This window comes from Rattus norvegicus, chromosome 18 (assembly GCF_021556685.1).
Source record: "Rattus norvegicus strain SHRSP/BbbUtx chromosome 18, alternate assembly SHRSP_T2T, whole genome shotgun sequence".
NCBI classification, from domain to species: domain Eukaryota; kingdom Metazoa; phylum Chordata; class Mammalia; order Rodentia; family Muridae; genus Rattus; species Rattus norvegicus.
This window is the reverse complement of record NC_141551.1, coordinates 26,675,826-26,695,614: the sequence shown is the minus strand read 5'-3', so window position 1 is coordinate 26,695,614 and position 19,789 is coordinate 26,675,826. Positions and strand designations below refer to the sequence as shown.

The window sequence follows — 19,789 nt, the reverse complement described above, 5'->3', positions numbered from 1 at the left end:
TCCTTCTGCGCAACTGACGCAAGGAGACTGTAATCGGTTCGTAATTTATCCCGTGTGACCTTGAGTCTTTCCTGCCTCAAGGACCGGGGCTGTCTGAAGTAATGCCTGTACGTCTCTCTTCTCCCGCTCCCTTCTCACTGTTCCCACAGCCCCAGAAGCCGTGATGAAAGAACGGAAATTTTCAACGATCATTCTGAGGAGCGTGCTCGCGGCGTGCGCCGATTCCGGGAGCAGCAAACAGGAAGTTTCTGGTCAGGCACTACGCTAGGTGCCTCAGCAGAACAGCGGGCTTCATTGCTGCAGCGGCCAGCCCCCGCCCCCCCACCCCACGTGGTTGGAGGGTTCCAGAAGCGTAGCCACCGCCGTGCACGCAGCTCCGGGTCTGTGGGGTGTTTGTTCTTGCCCTCGTAGCCCTCTGTCCAGCCGCCATGATAAGCGCCAGCAGAGCCGCGGCCGCGCGTCTCGTGGGCACCACAGCGTCCCGGAGTCCCGCCGCCGCCCGTCACCAGGTGAGGAGCTGCCATGCCTTCCGGTAGGGGCTCCAGGCCCCGACTCGAGTAAGGCAGGCCTTGCCCTTCGGGGTCAGACTCTAGGAGAAATCCGGAGCGTAGGAAGGTAACGGACCTTCGATAGTCTTTGTTGGCCTTCTTTGAGGGCTTTAGCCTCGAGCTATGCTGAGTCACAATCCTTGGCGTTCTGAAGTCTTTACCCCAATAATTCACGACGTAGTGGCCCTCTAACCTGTAGCACATTGGATGTGCTTGGTCTTAGACAGTAGGTATAGTTTACTGGAAACGCAGAACTATGTACGCTAGACTGTTGAGGGTTGATGGACAGTTTCTCTGCTGTAAATATTCAAGAATGTCGCTGCTGTGAAGAAGTGGGGGGTATCCACATTAGGAACTGAAAATTAAATTCCAACATTCCAACTCCATTCTTTGACTTTTCACTTTATATTTTTGAGAAAGGGTTTCTTTGTAGACCTGTCTGCCCGGGAATTAACTTTGTGGGCTTCACAGAGACACCCCCACATCCCCGCGCCTGTCTCTTCCCCACGAGGGCTGAGATTGAAGGCGAGCACACCCAGCTCCAAAGATAGAGAGGTTTTTTTCCTTCGATTTACTTGTGATTTATAATAACAAGTAGAAAAAAGATTTTGATCTGAAATAAGAAAAAGTACGTCTTTGGAGATTGAGACCTGAAACTCTCCAAAATAATTGTTTGACCAGGCCAGTGGAAATGTATCTGAGAACTTTAAATCTCTACTTGCAGTGCACACGTTATTGAAGTGAGGTGTACAGGGTTGTGAGTTTATTTTGAGACAGGGTCTCACTGTGTAGCCCTAGCTGTTCTAGACCAGGCCTGTCTCTGGCTTTGAGGTTTTAGGAATAAAGGCATTTGCCATTAGGCCAGTCAACTGAATTTTGAAATTTTTGGTGTCTCCTTAATCAGGTGTTCAGCAAAAGTGGTTCTCGCACACAGTCTCAGTGTCTCTCTCCCTCCCTCCCCCCTCCCCCTCCCCCCCTCCCCTCACGGGAGTTTGTGTTCGAGCAAGGCACTTCTGCCCACTTCCAGGTTGTCCTAAATTGAGTGACAATTTATGGGGGGCTTGTTGGTAAAGGCCAGAGTTGCTTCTAAGCATCACAGTTTGTCACAGCAGATACTGGTACAAGATAAATAATGTCAAAGTTGTACATCCATTGCAATGTAATTTTTTTTTTCTTTAGTGGTGGCAATTCAAGACAATTTTATGTATGCTTAATTTTACCAGACAAGTCTGGAAAACTTGTAGATATGTGATCTGTAATCTATGTATTTTACATACTAAGGACTAAAAGTTGCATGAGTTTTTTCAGAATAATTGGAAAAAAAACAAGAGTCTTTGTAGTTGGTGGCTGATGCAATATTTTTTCTCCCCAGGATGGCTGGAATGGCCTTAGTCATGAGGCTTTTAGATTTGTTTCAAGAAGGGATTATGCGTAAGTATAACCTCACTCTCTCTGAGAAAAACACACATTGAACCTCAGCTATGATGGGTGTATTTGTTAACATGGAACTATTCCTCTTTATCGCTAACTATTCGTTTGTATTTGTAGTTGATTTAGTGTGCCACTGTTAACACCAACATAAAACAGTTCTTCCTGACATTGGAGATCATTGTTAAGATGACCATGGTGTTTCATTTCTTACAGGTCAGAAGCAATCAAGGGTGCAGTTGTTGGAATTGATTTGGGTACTACTAACTCCTGTGTGGCTGTTATGGAGGGCAAACAAGCCAAGGTGAGAATAAATTGAAGCCCGGGGTCATTTAGATATCTAGTACATAGGAATGGCATTAAGTACACAGGAATGCTAAATCGGAGCCCAGCTTGATGGTGGACACCTTTAATCCCAGCAAAGTCAGAGGGATCTGTGAGTTCAGGATAACGAGGGCCACACAGAGAAACCCTGTCTTACAAACAAGCAATGATGTGTTTAGTTTGGTGCTGGTTTTTCCTCCTGAGATACTGTATCCTGGGCCAGCTTCAAGGGTACAGTATTAAGTGCTAAGATCACAGGCATTATTAACCACTCTAGGCTTCTAATTTGCATTTAAAGCCTGCTTTTGCCCCACTGCTCCCCTCTGCCCCAAGCTGAGGACTGAACCCAGGGCCCTGTGCTCTACCACTGTGCTAATCCCCAACCGCTTTTGCTTTTTTAAGACTTAGGAATTAACCTTTGGGTGTTCATAATTAAATGGATCTAACTTCCAAGAGTACAAGTGAAACATGGACTTTGGGGAACTGGTGGTGATGTCATTAGAGGACTTGAAATGGCTTGCTGTGTTAGGAGTCCAGCAAGACTGGAGGTCGGAAGCTTCTACTCACTAGAAACAAGGAGAGCTCCACATTTGTGTTATGTAAAGGTTGTTGAAGCCTCTTCAGCAGAATACACAAACTTTCTTTTGAGTTGTCAAGGCTTAGAGCTCCTGGGAATCTATAGTTGTCCTGCTTCTTTACCCATGCCTGCACTGGGTACCGGCTGAAACCCCACATGTTTGGTACTAACATAAGCCCTTCCGTTGTCCTCATTTATGCTGTTCTCTATTTTTTTGTCTGAAATTTTAGCTTCTGTATGTAATTAACAGTAGTCATAATAAAGGTGGTATGGCTATAGTCTTCTGCGTATATTTGAAATGGTATTTTTGTAGGATTCACAACAATAAAACATGCCAGTTTAGTGCATTATCCTTTCAGCATTTTTATTTTAAATACAGTTTAAGCTGTGGTTGTATCTCAAGTCTTGGCTACCAAGAGTCCAGTGGTGACTAGTACTTTAAACAGTGTCTTTGGGAATTTTAGGTCCTGGAGAACGCCGAAGGTGCCAGAACTACCCCTTCTGTGGTTGCCTTTACACCAGATGGGGAGCGACTTGTTGGTATGCCAGCAAAACGACAAGCTGTCACCAACCCAAACAATACTTTCTATGCTACAAAGCGTCTTATTGGACGACGATATGATGACCCTGAAGTACAGAAAGACACGTGAGTACTAGGAAGCACCAGTAACCCAGACTTGCTGGGGCTTTGATCCCAGTTCTGTGGGGGCCTTGATCCACTGTCTCATTATTGTTCTTGGGGAAAAGTCACATCCCACCAGATGAGTGCAGTTTTTAGTTTTTTGAGAGATGGTTTTGTGTGTACTCTCGTGGAATTCATTCTGTAGACCAGGCTTGCCTCAAACTCAAATCCTCTTATCTCTGCCTCCCTAGCGCTCAGACCAAAGCATGCACCACCACTGCCTGACTATTTTTTCCCCCCCAGAGCTGAGGACCGAACCCAGGGCCTTGCGCTTGCTAGGCAAGTGCTCTACCTCTGAGCTAAATCCCCAACCCTTTCTATTATATTTTTGTTTTGTTTGTGAGTATGGTCATCCTCTGTCACTCATCCTCTGTCATGTGACAGGAGGCCAGCGTATACCTTGCACAAAGTCCATTTTCTTTCACCATGTAGGTCCTGGCCATTGAAGATAGGTTATTAGACTTGGCAGTAAGAACCTTTATTTGCTAAGCTATCTCCTTGGTCCAATTTTGCACCCTTTTTCCTTTAAATTGAGATTAAAAGTGAAAAATAGGGGCCAGGTAGTAGTGGTAGTACATGCTTTGATCCCACACTTGGGAGGCAGAAAGGCAGGTAGATTTTTGAATTTCAAGACAGTCAAGGCTACACAAAGACATCCTGTTTTGAAAAACCAAAAGAAAAAGAAGAAAAGCTGGGGACTGCTCAGCTGTTGAGTGCTGACTTCCAGAGGATCTGGGTTTGATTCTTAACACCTACATGGTGCCTCACAAACCATTGGTAACTCTAGTTTCTGGGAATCTGACACCACCTGGCCAGGCAGACTAAACACCAATATATACGAAATCAGTAAAATTTAGAAAAACACCCCAAGTTTACTATTATCTATATTTTCTTAGGAAACTGCCTTTTTTTTTTTTTTTCAAAGTAAGATTTATTTTATGTATGTGAGTACACTGTCACTGTCTTCAGACACACCAGAAGAGGGCATTGGATTGGATCCCATTACAGATGGTTATGAGCCACCATGTGGTTGCTGGGAACCTCTTAACTGCTAAACCATCTCTCCAGCAGGGCCCCCCCTTGTTTTTTATTAAGTAAGTTTGAGGTGTGTGTTAAACATTTGAGACTCACTTGGATGGACTAGCTGGCTGGCTCAGAGGGTAAAGGCACTTCCTGCCAAGTCTGAAAATCTGAGTTTTACCCCAGGACTAGCATGGTGGAAAGACAGAAGCAGAAAACACCTGAAAAATGTCCTTTAAGGTCTGGGGGTGGAGTATGAATTTTACACAAATGTTGGGTAGACCTGGTTAGCTTTAAGTTAGCCTAGGTCAGTGTTCATCCATCATCTTCCTTTGCATTCATACTTCAGTTTTGTGACTGGGTAGTATTTTATTGTAACATTTTCTTAGAGACTACCTGGTCATTGTACAATTTAAAATGGATGTGATATGTGATGTCCTTGCAGTAGTAAGTTTCACAGGATAGTTTTCTTACATGATTCTTTTTATCTTTAAGTAAGAATGTTCCCTTTAAAATTGTCCGTGCCTCCAATGGTGATGCCTGGGTGGAGGCTCATGGAAAACTCTATTCTCCGAGTCAGATTGGAGCGTTTGTGTTGATGAAGATGAAAGAGACTGCAGGTGAGGGTTACTTCACATCTAGGAAACAGGACGTGCTGTTCATGTCTCTGCTGTTTGTGTCTCTGTGGTAGTACTGACTAACCTCATGTTCTGTGCATGATGGGGTCTAAGCCTTTTGCATAGAAAAATTTAGAAAAGGCAAAACTTTGAGACTCTTCATACTTAATCTGCAAATTGCGTTTAACTTTCCTAATGATACCTGCTGGGAGTTGTTTTTCCCCCAGTAGGGTTGCATGGTAGTGTTTTGTGTCAGAAGCCAGAAAGCTACACGGTAAACTTAAGTTTAAAGGTCACTGGATATTGATAAGTCGAGCCTGAAATGCTAAAGGTGATTTGGACTTTCCACCAACATCTCTGCTGTTGAGCTGGACAAAAGCACTTCCCAGACCTTCAGACATTTTGGGAAGTCGGAATCAACACAGGGTGGGAATCCCAGGCTGGCTTCAGCTTCACATTCTACAGTTGTAGCCATCTACGTACTAAGGTAGTTAGAGTGATTTGTTTTTTGAGACTAAATTTCATACTGTAGTTATATGCTGTCTTGGAACTCACTTTGTATCCAAGACTGGCCTCAATAGTGATCTTTGTCTTTAGCTTTCTGAGTGCTAAGGTTATAGGCATGAGCTACTTTGTCTGCAGGTCTTGCTTTGTAACCCAGGACAGCTTTGAACTCATGTTTCTCCTGCTGCTTCCCAGATGCTAGATTACAAGCTACTAGATAACAGTACCCACTCTTTCTTTCTCCATGGTTTTTCTCCACGTTAAGTCACAAAGGAGTCTGTTGCTCCACAAGAGGATCAGATGTGGAATATTAGGCTTCATTAATAATTTCGTTGCTTTTTTTTCCCCTAACATAGTACCACAATTGCATTTTATTCTTTGTTTCCCAGAAAATTACTTGGGCCATACAGCAAAAAATGCTGTGATCACAGTCCCTGCTTATTTCAATGACTCACAGCGACAGGTAAAATTAATTAGATCTCTTGTTTGCTGGGAGTCGGGGTAGGGTTCCTGAGCTAAAGGATGGAAAGATAGATTTATTTCTACTTTCTCTAGGCCACTAAGGATGCTGGCCAGATATCTGGGCTAAATGTGCTCCGAGTGATCAACGAGCCTACAGCTGCAGCTCTGGCTTACGGTCTGGACAAATCCGAAGACAAAGTGTGAGTTGATACAGTAAAATCCTTACCTCGTTTATGGGGGGTGTGTGTGTGTGTGTGTGTGTGTGTGTGTGTGTGTGTGTGTGTGTGTGGGTCCATGTGTTGTCCATTTGTTCCATGGCATGGATATTGAGGTCAGAAGATAAACTGTGTGAAATGGTTCTTGCCTTTCCCTAAAATAGGTTATGGGTCTGTTTGTCCCGTGTGGTGGCAAGTGCCTTTACCTGGCTGGCCTTCTCTTTTGTTAATTAAAAATTAGTTTTACTTTCCATTATAATGTGTTTGTATATAGGTATATGCATCTTATTCCTGACAGAGATGGCAGATTCCCCTGGAGCTGAAATGACAGGTGGTTGTGAGCTGCCTGATGTAGGGACTTGAAATGAAACTGGTTTGCGCTCTTCGCTGTGGAACTCCAGCCCCCACACGTAGAGTGTATTATGTGTATGGTGGGGCATGTTCACAGCACAGTGCACATGTGGAGATCAGGGGACAGTTTAGAGGAATCGATTCTCTCCTTCCGTGTAGGTTTCTGGGATTGATCAGGCTTGGAACCAGACATCTCCAGAGAAGCCATCTATTCTGACAGCCCTGTGCTTGTAATTTGTTTTGCTTTGTTTTGAAGACCATTTCTTTATGTAACTCTGGCTGTCCTGAAACTTCCTCTGTAAACCAGGCAGTCTTCGAAAAGATTTGCCTGCCTCCCCCACCTCTGGGATAAAGGCGCACACTACCGCCACCTGACTTGTGCTGTGAACTAAATTATATCAGCTATAAGATTTTTCCCGGAGCATTAACCATTCGTGTAGGGAAGCATTATGCTTAGACAAAAAAATGTACTTTATTTTCTCCAAATCTGTTTGATCATTAATTCAAGACCATTGTACTGTTCATTTTAGACCCTTGATAATTTTTTGGTGACCTGTTGACAAATACTTTGGAAACTGTAGTTTGTGTGTGTTACTAATGTCACTCGTCTGCATTGCATGCTTATGATACCATATGTTAACAGGCATGTCACTTAGGTTGTTAACTACATTTTACAGTTAATTAAATGTTTCAGGAAAATAACATGGTTAATAATTAAACTTTGGTATAGTAATTCATTCTTTTGTAGTAGGTTTTGTTTCTTGGGATTTATTTATTTGTTTATTTATTTTTTAGCATTGCTGTATATGATTTAGGTGGAGGAACCTTTGACATTTCTATCCTGGAAATTCAGAAAGGAGTGTTTGAGGTGAAATCCACCAATGGGGACACTTTCTTAGGAGGTGAAGACTTTGACCAAGCTTTGTTACGGCACATTGTCAAGGAGTTCAAGAGGGAGGTTAGTTACTGCTGTGGTTAATGTGTAGGCCTTGAGTTGTTGAGAATATTTTTGTTTACATTGGTTTTTGCTTTGTTAATAGTTTTTCTACACTAAGGTAACTAATTGCATTTTCACATTAATGGGTAAAATAAACCATTTTAGTTGATTAGATTGGGAACAAAAGACCAAGTGACCTTGGTTACAGTATTGGAGAAGGAATTTTTAGGAACTCAGAAAAACAGATTGATGGGTGGTGTTCAGTCTGCTGACATAAATCAGATAACTTATTAATACTTGGTTATTTTCTACAGATCTTTAAAGGTGACTTTTTTTTAATAAAGGGTTGGCCCCTTAATAAGCAAACAAAAAATGTGTTCTACATTGCTACTACAGTTCTGTAATAATTGTCTCACTAATCCTACTTTGTAGACAGGGGTTGATTTGACCAAAGACAACATGGCACTTCAGAGGGTTCGGGAAGCTGCTGAGAAGGCTAAATGTGAGCTCTCCTCATCTGTACAGGTGAGGGATGGAAAATGCCCAGTGCTGAGCATATTTGAATAGTGTGTGTATCTTTTGCTTGCATGTGCATCTACTGCATTTGTGCTTGGTTTCTGTGGAGGCCAGAAGAGGGCATCAGAACTGCCATGTTACTGTTGGTGTTGAGTCTGAGTCTTCTGGATGAGGGCTTAACCACTGAGTCTGTCCATCCCTGAGCTAAAAGATTTTAATGAAAGATTATAAAGATATATTAGAGCCAAATAACAATCATGCTCCTATTTGAATGACATCAGTAATTTACTTTAAAGATGTGTTTTCATTTCCCTCTTTCTTCCTTCTCCCCCCACCCACTCCCCAGTGCTGGGATTAAAGTCCTATATCACCACAAACAGCAAGATGAGAATTTTAGATCAGGAGATGATAGCTCATTGGTACAGGACCTGGCTAGCATGTATATCCCTTTTATATCCCAGTATTGCAAAAAGGAAACTCTGGTGAGATAGTTAAGGCTAGAGTATTATTACCAAAGCAAGTCTGTGTGCATACTGAGTTGCAGCCAACTTGTACTATGTAGCATGACTTGTCTCTAACAAAGAAAAACAGGCTTTATTTCTTTGGGGCTCGTAATTGAACCCAGGGTCTAAACACCTACTAGTGGTCTGTACCTGTTTGCCCCTGAGGCATTGTTTTTTTTTTTTTTTTTTTTTTTTTTTTTTAAGTTCATGGTGCATGACTGTAATCCCAGTACATGCGAAGTTGAGGCAAAAGGGTTCCATGATTTGAACTAGCTCGAGTGCACATAGATCTCAGCATCTCTTTAAAAAAGGCAAGGCATTAGTAAAAGTAATGTGAAGAGATGGAATTACTAACCTGGAAAAAATGTTTTAAATGTAATCTACTGCTTTGTGAGTTGCTGGTTCTCTGTCATTTAATAAATTGGATCACCATTCCAGAAAATGAGCTGTAAAACAGATTTGCTCCCTCCGAGTTCTGAGATTGTTGACAGTTCTGCCAGGTGAAGCTTCGTTGTCTTAGCAACCAAGCGTAAACTCATAAAGTAGACTTCCTTGTTAGATGTAGGTTGTGTACTGGCTAGGGTGGAATTCCCATGTCCAGTGCTGGGTTCTTGTGATCGCAGAGCTGTGACTGCTTCAGGTTGTTACTTTGTTTCCCAGTAGGAGGTTAGGGGACTGTTGGTTCCTTCGTTGTTGCTAATTAACTTTTGTTGAAACCTGAATGCTATATAGGAAACCTACCTACCTCTGAGCTCCCCTAGCTTCCAAATTTTCATTGTTTGAAAGTTGAACATACTCATTATTGGTATTGACATCATGTCATTTGTCCCTGTTATATGACAGTGTTTAGGGTTGTGGCTTAAGAGTATGCTGAACTGCCAGTAGATAGCTGATAAATCTCAGAACTTGATACTTGGAGAGGAAGAAGTTGGTTATTTTTATATAGTCTGTATCTTACTGAAGGATATTATTTTTCTAGTATTTAGTAAAGTATATTAAATCCTTGTACACCTGTGATTGTAAATCTGTAAAATGAATCCTTAGAAATATCTCAGTAGATTTACTAGTTTACTATGGAAAGATGGACATTAGAATATTTAATATCAAATGAAATTTTTGTTAGTTTTGGTTTTGCTTTTTGTTTGGGTTTTTTGAGACAGCGTTTCTCTGTATAGCTTGGCTGTCCTGGGAATCTGTAGACCAGGATGATCTCATTCACAGAGATCACCTGTTTCTGCTTCCCACATAACTGGGATTAATGGTTTGTTCTTAAACACTGGTGTCTCCAGTCCACTCCTAAGATTCTTAGCTCTGATTTTGAATGAATCATTTCACTTTTTCTTTTTAACCTACAACTGAGGCCAACAAATGGTAATTTTTCTTACAGTTGTGAGGTTTACCAGATGAATATATACTAGTAAATAGTAAGGACCATGCATTAAATAATAACTTAAAGGTAAAGGTGACAAGTTAGATCTGTAATCCTAGCACTGTGAAGCTGAAGCAGGAAGATGGTGTCAGTTTTACAGGAACCTGACAGCTGGGTGTGCTGGCTGGCGCGAAGATGAGTTTAAGGTCAGCCTTGCCTGATTAGTGAGACCCTTTGTGTGTGAGGGAGAACTCTGAGACTGAAAAAACATCAACTGGGGTACACAGCATGTTAAGGACAGGATAGTTTGAGGTGGCAGGGAAGAGATGACTTGTTGAGAGATGTTGCCATTGTCCCCTCCATTTGGTTCCCAGCACCTGCTTGTAACACCAGTTCAGAGGAGCCGACACTGTCTTGTTTCTGTAGATACCTGTGTTTATGTAGTATGTACACATCTACATACGTTTAGGTAGCACTTTTTAAGAGTTTTGGAGAAAATTGAGTGTGGCAGTATGTTTAAAGCTCATGGGTAAAGACTGGAGAAGGGTTGGAAAAACTGGGTGCAGATGGAGGAGATAGTAAACCTAGACATAGGTGTGGGTTGGTGTTCATCTCAAAATCATTAAGTACAGAACCTAGAATTACTAAACATGGTCAAATTATGATTTGTGAATTAATGAGAGTAAAGTGGTAGAGTTTAAAGTGAGGAAGGCAGGCAGGACTTTGTCCTAGAATGGCTTTATCTTAAAAGTTAGTTAGTAGTCCCATGCCAGATGTAATGACACTTGAGAGGCAGAGGCAGGTGGATCTCTTGAAGTCTGAGGTCATCCTGCTATACGTAGTTCTAGGACCTCCAGAACAACATAGTGGGGCCCCGCTTTAGACTTCAGACACACACACACACACACACACACACACACACACACACACACACACACACACAGTAGTTAGTCCTAGAAAGTACTCAGTAATTAGATATGGCTAGTGATTGCCAATTTGAATGAGACTGTTTCTGTTGACAAAATGGCCAGACAACATTGATCTTATTTTCTGATTTGTCATTATTCTTTTCGAGCAATATAGATTACTCTTATTTATATGGAGAGTGTACTGACTATGACGTATTTAACTGTCTATGTCTAAGGTCGTTTGTCCTGAAGAAAAGTACTTATCTTCTCTCAGGTTGTATATTCTATTAGCCTTTGATAAAAGTGTAAAGCAGCTTAGGGGGTTGAGGGGTCTGGATGTGTCCTCACTATTAATAGCAGTCTTTGAATTTCACTAGTTTAATTTTTAAACTGTTCTTCTAGTTACATACACATGAACATGTATTTATTTGCTATGAAATAGATTGAGTGCTGAGATTAGATAATGTGCTATATACGCTTCAGTATATATTACACATAATAGAGGATAAGTTTTAAGGTATTTTCATACAAATATGTATCACCATATCAACTCTAAAAATCCTTAATTGTACATTTTATGGCCCCAAGCTATGGGGTTTAGGATTAGGTATTGGCTTTTCCTTTTTAAATACAGTAACCAGTTCTCTGTGGGTATAGTGGCAGTACGAGTCTCTTGCAGATCAGACTGACCTTGAGTTCAGTATAGCTGAAGATGAAGAGGTTGATTGAGAACAGTTTTCTTTATACATGTGTGATTTCTTTCCCTTTTTTATGATTTTATTTTTATGTATGCAGAGGGAATGGAAGAAGGCAATTGAGGATGATTACCAGTAGAAGGTGGAAGAGAAATCAGAATCCTTGGAACTTTAGGCAGTCCTTAGCTAGGTGTTAGATATTGAACTCTGGTTCTCTCCAAGAATAACAAGTCCTCCTAACTACTGAGCTCTCTTTTTAGTCCAGACATGAGATAATTTTTAAACTTAATGTGAAAGACAACCCCACAATATGGTTCTTTTTGTTTTTGTTTGTTTTCTCTGTGGGCTGGTTTTTCTCTTGGCTAGCCTCAAACTCACCGCCTGTTTCTACCTCCTTAGTGCTAGAATTAAAGGCGTGTGCCACCACTGCTCAGTCATAATATAGTTCTTAAAGATCTTTTCTGCCATTCTATATTTGTCAAATGGTAATTATTTTTTAAGCTTGTCTACTTCAGTCTTCGTTGTTACTATGTGTAGACTCCATTAAAATAGAGTCTGTAGTGTGTATTTCTACTTTGGAATCATTGTGCTTGGTAGCTACTCATTTAGTAAGGCCTACCCTATGTGCCTTTCAAGTCCAAGGTTATGGTTTTAACTTTGAATGGGGGTATCAAAGTACCAATCGGGCTGGCTACCTACTGACATGTAGTTCCCGTGCAGACTGACATCAACTTGCCATACCTTACAATGGATGCTTCTGGACCAAAGCATTTGAATATGAAGTTGACTCGAGCTCAGTTTGAAGGCATTGTCACAGATCTAATCAAGAGAACTATTGCTCCGTGTCAGAAAGCTATGCAGGATGCAGAAGTCAGCAAGAGTGACATAGGAGAAGTGATCCTGGTTGGTGGCATGACGAGGATGCCCAAGGTATGGACTCATGGTATTCCTCATAGAGGAATGAATACATAATTACATTCCTGGGACAAATGGGATATGTTGTGTGTGGACAGGAATATGATCCATTCTACTAGTGTTCTTTAAAGGGTGGTAAGACCAGACTCACCAAAAAGTGCTTTTAGTTGCCTGTGAGGGCTCATGCCTGTGTAATCTTAGCACTTGAGGATAAAGCAGGAGGATGGCCTTGCATTCTAGGTAAGATGCAACTACATACAGAATTATATCTTGCATACAAATCCCTCAAAAAAAAAAAAGCTTATATAGTTTATTTGGAATAAAGGATGCAAGAAAAGGTAGCAGGGAGGATCCTAATCCTACTCTGGTAAAGATATTGTTAAACCTTGATAGTAGCCAGTCCCTGGAGGGGTGTTTTGGACACATCTTCCCAGTAGTACTTGGTGGTTGCAGGGGGTGTGGGGCTGCTTGAATTTCAACAAAGGTTTGTGCAATGATGCATTTTATTAATCAACACATCATTCTGAAAGCAGATGTGTAGAGAAGTAATAACTGAGCACAGACTTGTTGAAGGTGCAGTTGGGGTTTGGTAGCCAGATTGAATTATCTGAGGCCCAAATTAGTGATGCATTTATTCTGGTAGTGGTTTGTTCTTTTTCTCTGTTTGAAACACCTGGATGTTGGAAAATGAGCTCAAAATAAGCTTAGACCTAGGATTCTGGTTTATGAGATATTAACCCATTCTCCTAAGGTGATGTTCACTTTTGTTAGCTCTAATACACAGGCTCAAAAACTACTCTTTTCAGCTGCAGAATTGACATTACTACTTCAAATTGGTCAATTGTGTAGAATATGAAAACTATATTTTATAACTCCTTGTTGTCATGTGCCTTCCGCTTCAAATGATGTCCTCTGGGAAGCTAGATTACTGAAATAAACTATTCTCTAAGTGGACAGTGAATGAGATGCTCTGAAGTCACACACAAACAAGAAGTCAGCCGTCTTGAACCTGGATCTCTCTGACTTGCTGTCTGGAAGGAATATTAGTGTTCTGTTCCACTCCAGCAGTTGCCCTGTGTGTTGACTAACAGGTTCTTTCTTCCGGATGCTTAGGTTCAGCAGACTGTGCAAGATCTTTTTGGCAGAGCCCCAAGTAAAGCTGTTAATCCTGATGAGGCTGTAGCCATTGGAGCTGCCATTCAAGGAGGTGTGTTGGCTGGTGATGTTACAGATGTGCTACTCTTGGATGTCACTCCCCTCTCTCTAGGTATTGAGACACTTGGAGGTGTCTTTACCAAGCTTATTAATAGGAACACCACTATTCCAACCAAAAAGAGCCAGGTAAGAGCCATTCTTTATTCTTAACCTCTTCTGCTTCCAGTGACTGTATGAACTTTTTCTTTAAAACTTTGTTTCTAAGTCTATACTAGCAGACTGGCTGTTTGTTTGCTTTTTGCAGTTCCTGGAAAAGTTGTTAGACCTCAACTAGCAGTTGCCTTTAAAAGGCTATTGTCATTTGCTACCAAAATCCTTGTAGTCTTCTGTTATCAAAGGCAAAGAAAATCCTGGCTAGGGATATGGGAGGAGGTTTGATTTCTGGGAGAATGATGCACTACCAAGCAGGGATTTATGGGCATGACATGGTCTTAGATGAAGAATTACTTCTTGTGGCTCTTAAATCATGCCAGCACTTGGGGCCTTGAGGAGTGAAAATTTAGAGTTTGAGAACTGCCTACTCTGAGTAGTGTGAACATGTCTCCAATATTATATTTCTAGACTAATTTAGTTGTCAGTTTTCCTTGAGAACTCTAGTTCTGGTGTTTGTGCAGTGATGTATTTGTCAACACATCATTCTGAAGGAAAGTGTGGTGACGTCTTATTACTGAGCACATTGTCTCTGATCCTCTTTTCCTGGACTGGCAAACAAGTATTTAAAACCTTGTTTTGTTGCCTTAAACTTTAAGGCTTAAAGCCTCATCTTATACAACATAACTTGCTTAAATTAGCTGAAGCAATAGCTATTGTGTGTCCTTTTAAACTAACTCTTCTTCTGCCCTTCCTTTGTCCTGAGAGTTATAGACATTAGGAATTACGCAGTATCAGAATAAATTTCTCGTTAGCCTTTTCTCTATAATAGGTATAGTTAAATCAAGATTACCAGGTTTTCTTTTTCCCTAGGTATTTTCTACTGCTGCTGATGGACAAACTCAAGTAGAGATTAAAGTGTGTCAGGGGGAAAGAGAGATGGCCGGAGACAACAAACTTCTAGGACAGTTCACTTTGGTAAGTATTTTGATCCTGGATGTCATGATTTTGGTGTGCGAAGTTAACATTTTAATCTCCAAACTGCTGACATACAGGCATATTGTGTTGTTTTTGACAAGTTTTTGTAGGTGAATTATAAAACTCATGATTTTAGTTTTTACCTAAAAGTACTTTGTGTTTTCAGAAATTTAAAAATGTTAAAAGCCTGGTAAATGTTCAGACTCAGAAGCAATGCTAACTCAGAAGTTAAATTTTATCTTGATTACTCATTTCAAAATCACTTAATGGTCAGCATTGCTACAGTAAAGAAGTTTCCTCATTTGCTGTAATCTCTAGGCACATATAGCCATCATGGTCATTAACTCCTTGAAGCCCAGTTGCTTTCAAAAAGCACTAAAACTACTACCATCACTTTAAATGTCACGTTTTTGTACACTCAGTGAAGATACCACTTATTTTAGGAAGCAAGTGTTGGTTGGCCTGTTTCGAAATGAGAGTACATGGGCCTCTCAAAAGCGCTCACTCTGGATATTTATTTTAGATTGGAATTCCCCCAGCCCCTCGTGGAGTGCCTCAGATTGAAGTTACATTTGACATTGATGCCAATGGGATTGTGCACGTTTCTGCCAAAGATAAAGGGACAGGACGTGAGCAACAGAGTAAGTATTTAGACTGTGAATGACGTGTGAGCCTAAGGAGGTCTCCCAGTATAGAGAGCGCCTTCCTAGCATATGTGAGGCCCTAGGTTTGGTTAGCATCAAAGAAAAAGGGAAGGTGGCCATTATCAGGAAACAGCCTTTCTCCCCTAGGGAGGTTGTTAATGTACGTCGCCACTTTAGACTTATTTTTACATGGTGTATGGGTGTTTGCTTGCGTGTATTTCTTGCACCTCATGCATGTCTGTTGCCTTCAGAGGTTAGAACAGGATATCAGATCCCCTGGCAATGGACAGTTGTGAATCTTAAACCCAGCTTCTCTTCAAGAACAGTTGCTTTTGGGGTTGGGGATTTAGCTCAGTGGTAGAGCGCTTAAGGCCCTGGGTTCAGTCCCCAGCTCCGAAAAAAAAGGGGGGGGGGAACAGTTGCTTTTAAACCACTGAACCATGCCTCCAGCACAAAGCTTCCTCCCCCCCCTTTTTTTAAATTTTATTTATTTATTTATTTATTTATTTATTTATTTATTTTATGGTTAGCTGCCTCTTAAACTTATAAAGAGTTATGTTTCCAGACACCCGGGTGTTTTTGTTTGGCTTTGAGACAGGATCTCACTTTGTTTCCCTGGATGCCCTAGAAGTTGCTAGGTAGACAAGACTAAAACTCTTGAGATCTGCTTGCCTCTTTCTTCCAAATCGTGGGACAGATGTCTGAGCTTCTATACGTATAACATGAAAGGGGGTATAAACAGAGGCAAGCCTGACCTTGTGGATTGCTGAAGTAGCAATTTGTTGGAGGCAGATCACTGGATCATTCTATACAATTTACTTACAAGGCTATAAGTATTCCTTATTATATAAATAGTGGTGGTCTGTGGCCATGGCTGGTCTTGAACTCTGATCTTCCTGCTTCTCAATGCTGCAATCAAAGGTGGGTGTGTGTGTGTGTGTGTGTGTGTGTGTGTGTGTGTGTGTGTGTGTGTGTGTACCACCATGCCGAGTGTAGTAATTTCTTAATGCATTAAAAGAAGGGAACTAAAGAGCTGCCTTTTTTTTTCCCTTTAAACTACAGTTGTAATCCAGTCTTCTGGTGGATTAAGCAAAGATGATATTGAAAACATGGTTAAAAATGCAGAGAAGTACGCTGAAGAAGACCGGAGGAAGAAGGTGATTGCTTTTGTTGAGCTCAAGTTTGGGCAGGTTACAGATACCCACCTTCTCTCACTTCTCATCTCCTAATGTCTTTGTTTAACGTGAGTTACACAGTGTAGTCAGGATGTCTGAGACAACCCCCACATTTGTCAACCTCCCTGATACCTGGGATCACGGGCACATACTGGGTTGGAATGTTCTCTTTAGTCATCCAATGTTAAAATTTCCATGTCACAAAAGCCAGCTCAATTCTTTGGCTCAAAGACATGCCAAGTACTTCAGCTAATAAACTGTGGCGAGTAACTTCTCACTTATTATAGAAGCTAATGAAACTTTGGTTAATTGAAAAGTTTATTATGTTGAACTAATAATTTTTCTAAGGAACGTGTTGAAGCAGTTAATATGGCTGAAGGAATTATTCATGACACAGAAACCAAGATGGAAGAATTCAAGGACCAGTTGCCTGCTGACGAGGTAACAATTCAAAAACATTTTCACTGGCTCATTGAATCTCATTTTCCTTTGGGTTTGATAGTGATTCAGTTTCTTAAAAATATGAATAAGGGTTGTAGGTGGGGAGGCAAAAACTATTTAGAAATATGAATAGTAAATTACATGTAATGAGACAAGAGACCTAGATAGAAAAGAGGATTTGTGTGTGTGATTGTCTTTTGCATTTTCCAGTGCAACAAGCTAAAGGAAGAGATTTCCAAAATGAGAGAACTCCTTGCTCGAAAGGACAGTGAAACAGGAGAAAACATTAGGCAGGCGGCATCTTCCCTTCAGCAGGCATCATTGAAACTCTTTGAAATGGCATATAAAAAGGTACAAGGGCTGGAGGGGTAATTGGGGCCTAATGACTGGGGCTCCCTGTATAACCATTTATAGAATTGAGGATACTGTGAGTAGAATGTCACAGAATAGTAGGGAATACCATTGCTGTACAAGAGGAGGGGAGTCAGTACAAGGCGAGGTCTGTATGATGAATGAAGCCTGTTGAACAGGGACCAGACTTGTGGCTTCTTAGTGATTCTCAAGTATTTTTCTCAACAGATGGCATCTGAACGGGAAGGTTCTGGAAGTTCTAGCACTGGGGAACAGAAGGAAGATCAGAAGGAAGAGAAACAGTAATAGTGGCAGTGCATTGTGGAGCCAGGACGACATACTATGAAGCTTGGGAGTAAAGGAACTTCCTGAGCAGAAAAGGGGCAAACTTCAGTCTTTTTACTGTATTTTTGCAGTATTCTATATATAATTTCCTTAATATATAAATCCAGTGACAATATATAAATCCAGTGACAATAGCTATAACTCATTTAATGGTAATAAAGTCAGCAATAGCAGGTTCACACTTCTATAACTAGCCTGCTGTTTTCAGCTGCACGTAAAGGGGTGGGATGGGGCTGTGTACCAATCATTATTAGGTAAATCTGGTTTGTGCTGAAGTAGCTATGTTTTCAAGATGGAAGCCCATTTCACATGCAGTAGAGGTAATCTGTCATGGACCTTGAATTGAGGTCATATGCAGATGCTTGTTGACCAAGAGCACTGCTATAAATGACCTGTGTGTACATTTGCTCCTTCAACTGATGCCTTGCAAGACTAAGCTCTCTGTGTCATGGTCTATAGGTACAGAAGTTAGGTCAATGGATAACAGCTGTGTTAGCCATAGCTTAAAGTGATCTATCAAGAATTATACAAGCCTCTCATGGGCCTAAGGCATACTTCTCCAGCTACCCTCTTGGGTGGCCAATGTCTGACATCTATATTCTTGATGATTGTTCCTTTTTCATCCATTCTGGATTTTTTTTTTTTAATAAAATTCTGAAAGCCTCTTGATCTCCTTTGTGAATGGTAGTAGCTCAAGGACTATGACTGTACCATCAGGTTTGTGAGTAGAGGTAAAAAATCAACACTGGCTAAAAGGTTGAACAAATTAAACATGGTGAGGGACTAAATAACATGTTGGCATGTATGCTGGATGTGGAAGCCCACTCAGGAAGCAGTGTGAAGCCAGGCGGGGCTACACAATGAGACACCCCGTCTTAATAAAATACTGGCATAAACGAATCCAGTTGTTGTAGTCTTCTATCTAGAAAAAACTAAGTGCTGTTTTTACCTTGAACAAATTTTGAGCAGAGTTGATAAAGAATATAGTATTATTCAGAAGTCCTAATGTCTAATTCCAGTGACTCAGAACAATTACCCTTTTTTGTGTGTGTGTGTGTGTGTGTGTGTGTGTGTGTGTTCTCTCCACTGTCCTGGAGAGAAAGACAACTTTGTATAGTCCTTTTTTATTTATTTTTTTGTCTATGGTTATGTGCACGGATCCCTGGAGCTGTAGCTATAGGCAGCTGTGAATCTGGTGGCACTTCATGGGCCATTATGTGCTGTTGATCTTCCTACATAAATCCCTTTTTATTATTTTTTTTGAAACAGTTTCACTATGTAGAATGCTAGGTTTAAAGGAATGTACTACCAAGCCCACCTGATTTCAAACATTTCAAAGCAGGTTAGGGTTTCCAAGATAGAAAAATAGGATATACAGCTATTATAAGTAATTAGTTTGGGCTGGAGAGACGGCTCAGTGGTTAAGAGCACTGACTGCTCTTCCAGAGGTCCTGAGTTCAAATCCCAGCAACCACATGGTGGCTCACAACCATCTGTAATGAGATCTGATGCCCTCCTCTGGTGTGTCTGCAGACAGCTACAGTGTACTCATTTATAATAAATAAATAAATCTTTTAAAATAAGTAATTAGTTCATGTGTAAACAAATCAAGGTTCTGACAACCAATGGTGCTTTGGTCCAAATTTCAAAGACTTGAAGCAGCAAATCTCAGTTTTCATGTTCTGCTTGACCCTTGAGCTTGTTGAACTATTTGTACCCATGTTGGAAAGCAAACTGTTGTAAGGATTTTCCCCTTCTGATTTTCTAAGTACTTGGTTTAGAACCCATTGAAGTCTTCCATCTACCTTTCTTCTCTTGGTCTAATGTATGGCAAAATACACCAAAACTTAGGGTTGTTCAAACCAAACCTTTTGTTTAAAAATGTTAGCAAAAGTACAAATAGATTCATGTACTTTACGATATCACTTGGTATTGTCCTAATTTTCAATTCCAGGGGATCAGGTACCCGCTGCCTAGTT

At 40.9% G+C, this 19,789-nt stretch overlaps 1 protein-coding gene and 2 non-coding genes across 3 annotated transcripts; all 3 read left to right on the top strand.

Annotated features, from left to right (window-relative positions):
- The first annotated feature begins 325 nt into the window (after nt 1-325).
- Nucleotides 326-18,479, top strand: Hspa9 (heat shock protein family A (Hsp70) member 9). The gene is given in 17 exon segments (NM_001100658.2): nt 326-509; nt 1,921-1,979; nt 2,193-2,280; nt 3,342-3,523; nt 5,075-5,199; nt 6,090-6,163; nt 6,256-6,362; nt 7,524-7,686; nt 8,098-8,190; nt 12,377-12,586; nt 13,685-13,912; nt 14,750-14,854; nt 15,378-15,495; nt 16,561-16,655; nt 17,022-17,114; nt 17,325-17,465; nt 17,694-18,479. Coding segments are annotated over 17 exon segments (2,040 nt in total). The 5' UTR covers nt 326-428; the 3' UTR covers nt 17,772-18,479.
- On the top strand, nt 13,060-13,132 carry Snord63l1 (small nucleolar RNA, C/D box 63 like1). Its single transcript, XR_015643169.1, has one exon. It is a non-coding gene; the product is annotated as a small nucleolar RNA SNORD63 (small nucleolar RNA).
- Snord63bl1 (small nucleolar RNA, C/D box 63B like 1) lies at nt 14,395-14,462 on the top strand. The gene has a single exon (XR_015643170.1). It is a non-coding gene; the product is annotated as a small nucleolar RNA SNORD63 (small nucleolar RNA).
- Nucleotides 18,480-19,789: the final 1,310 nt, after the last annotated feature.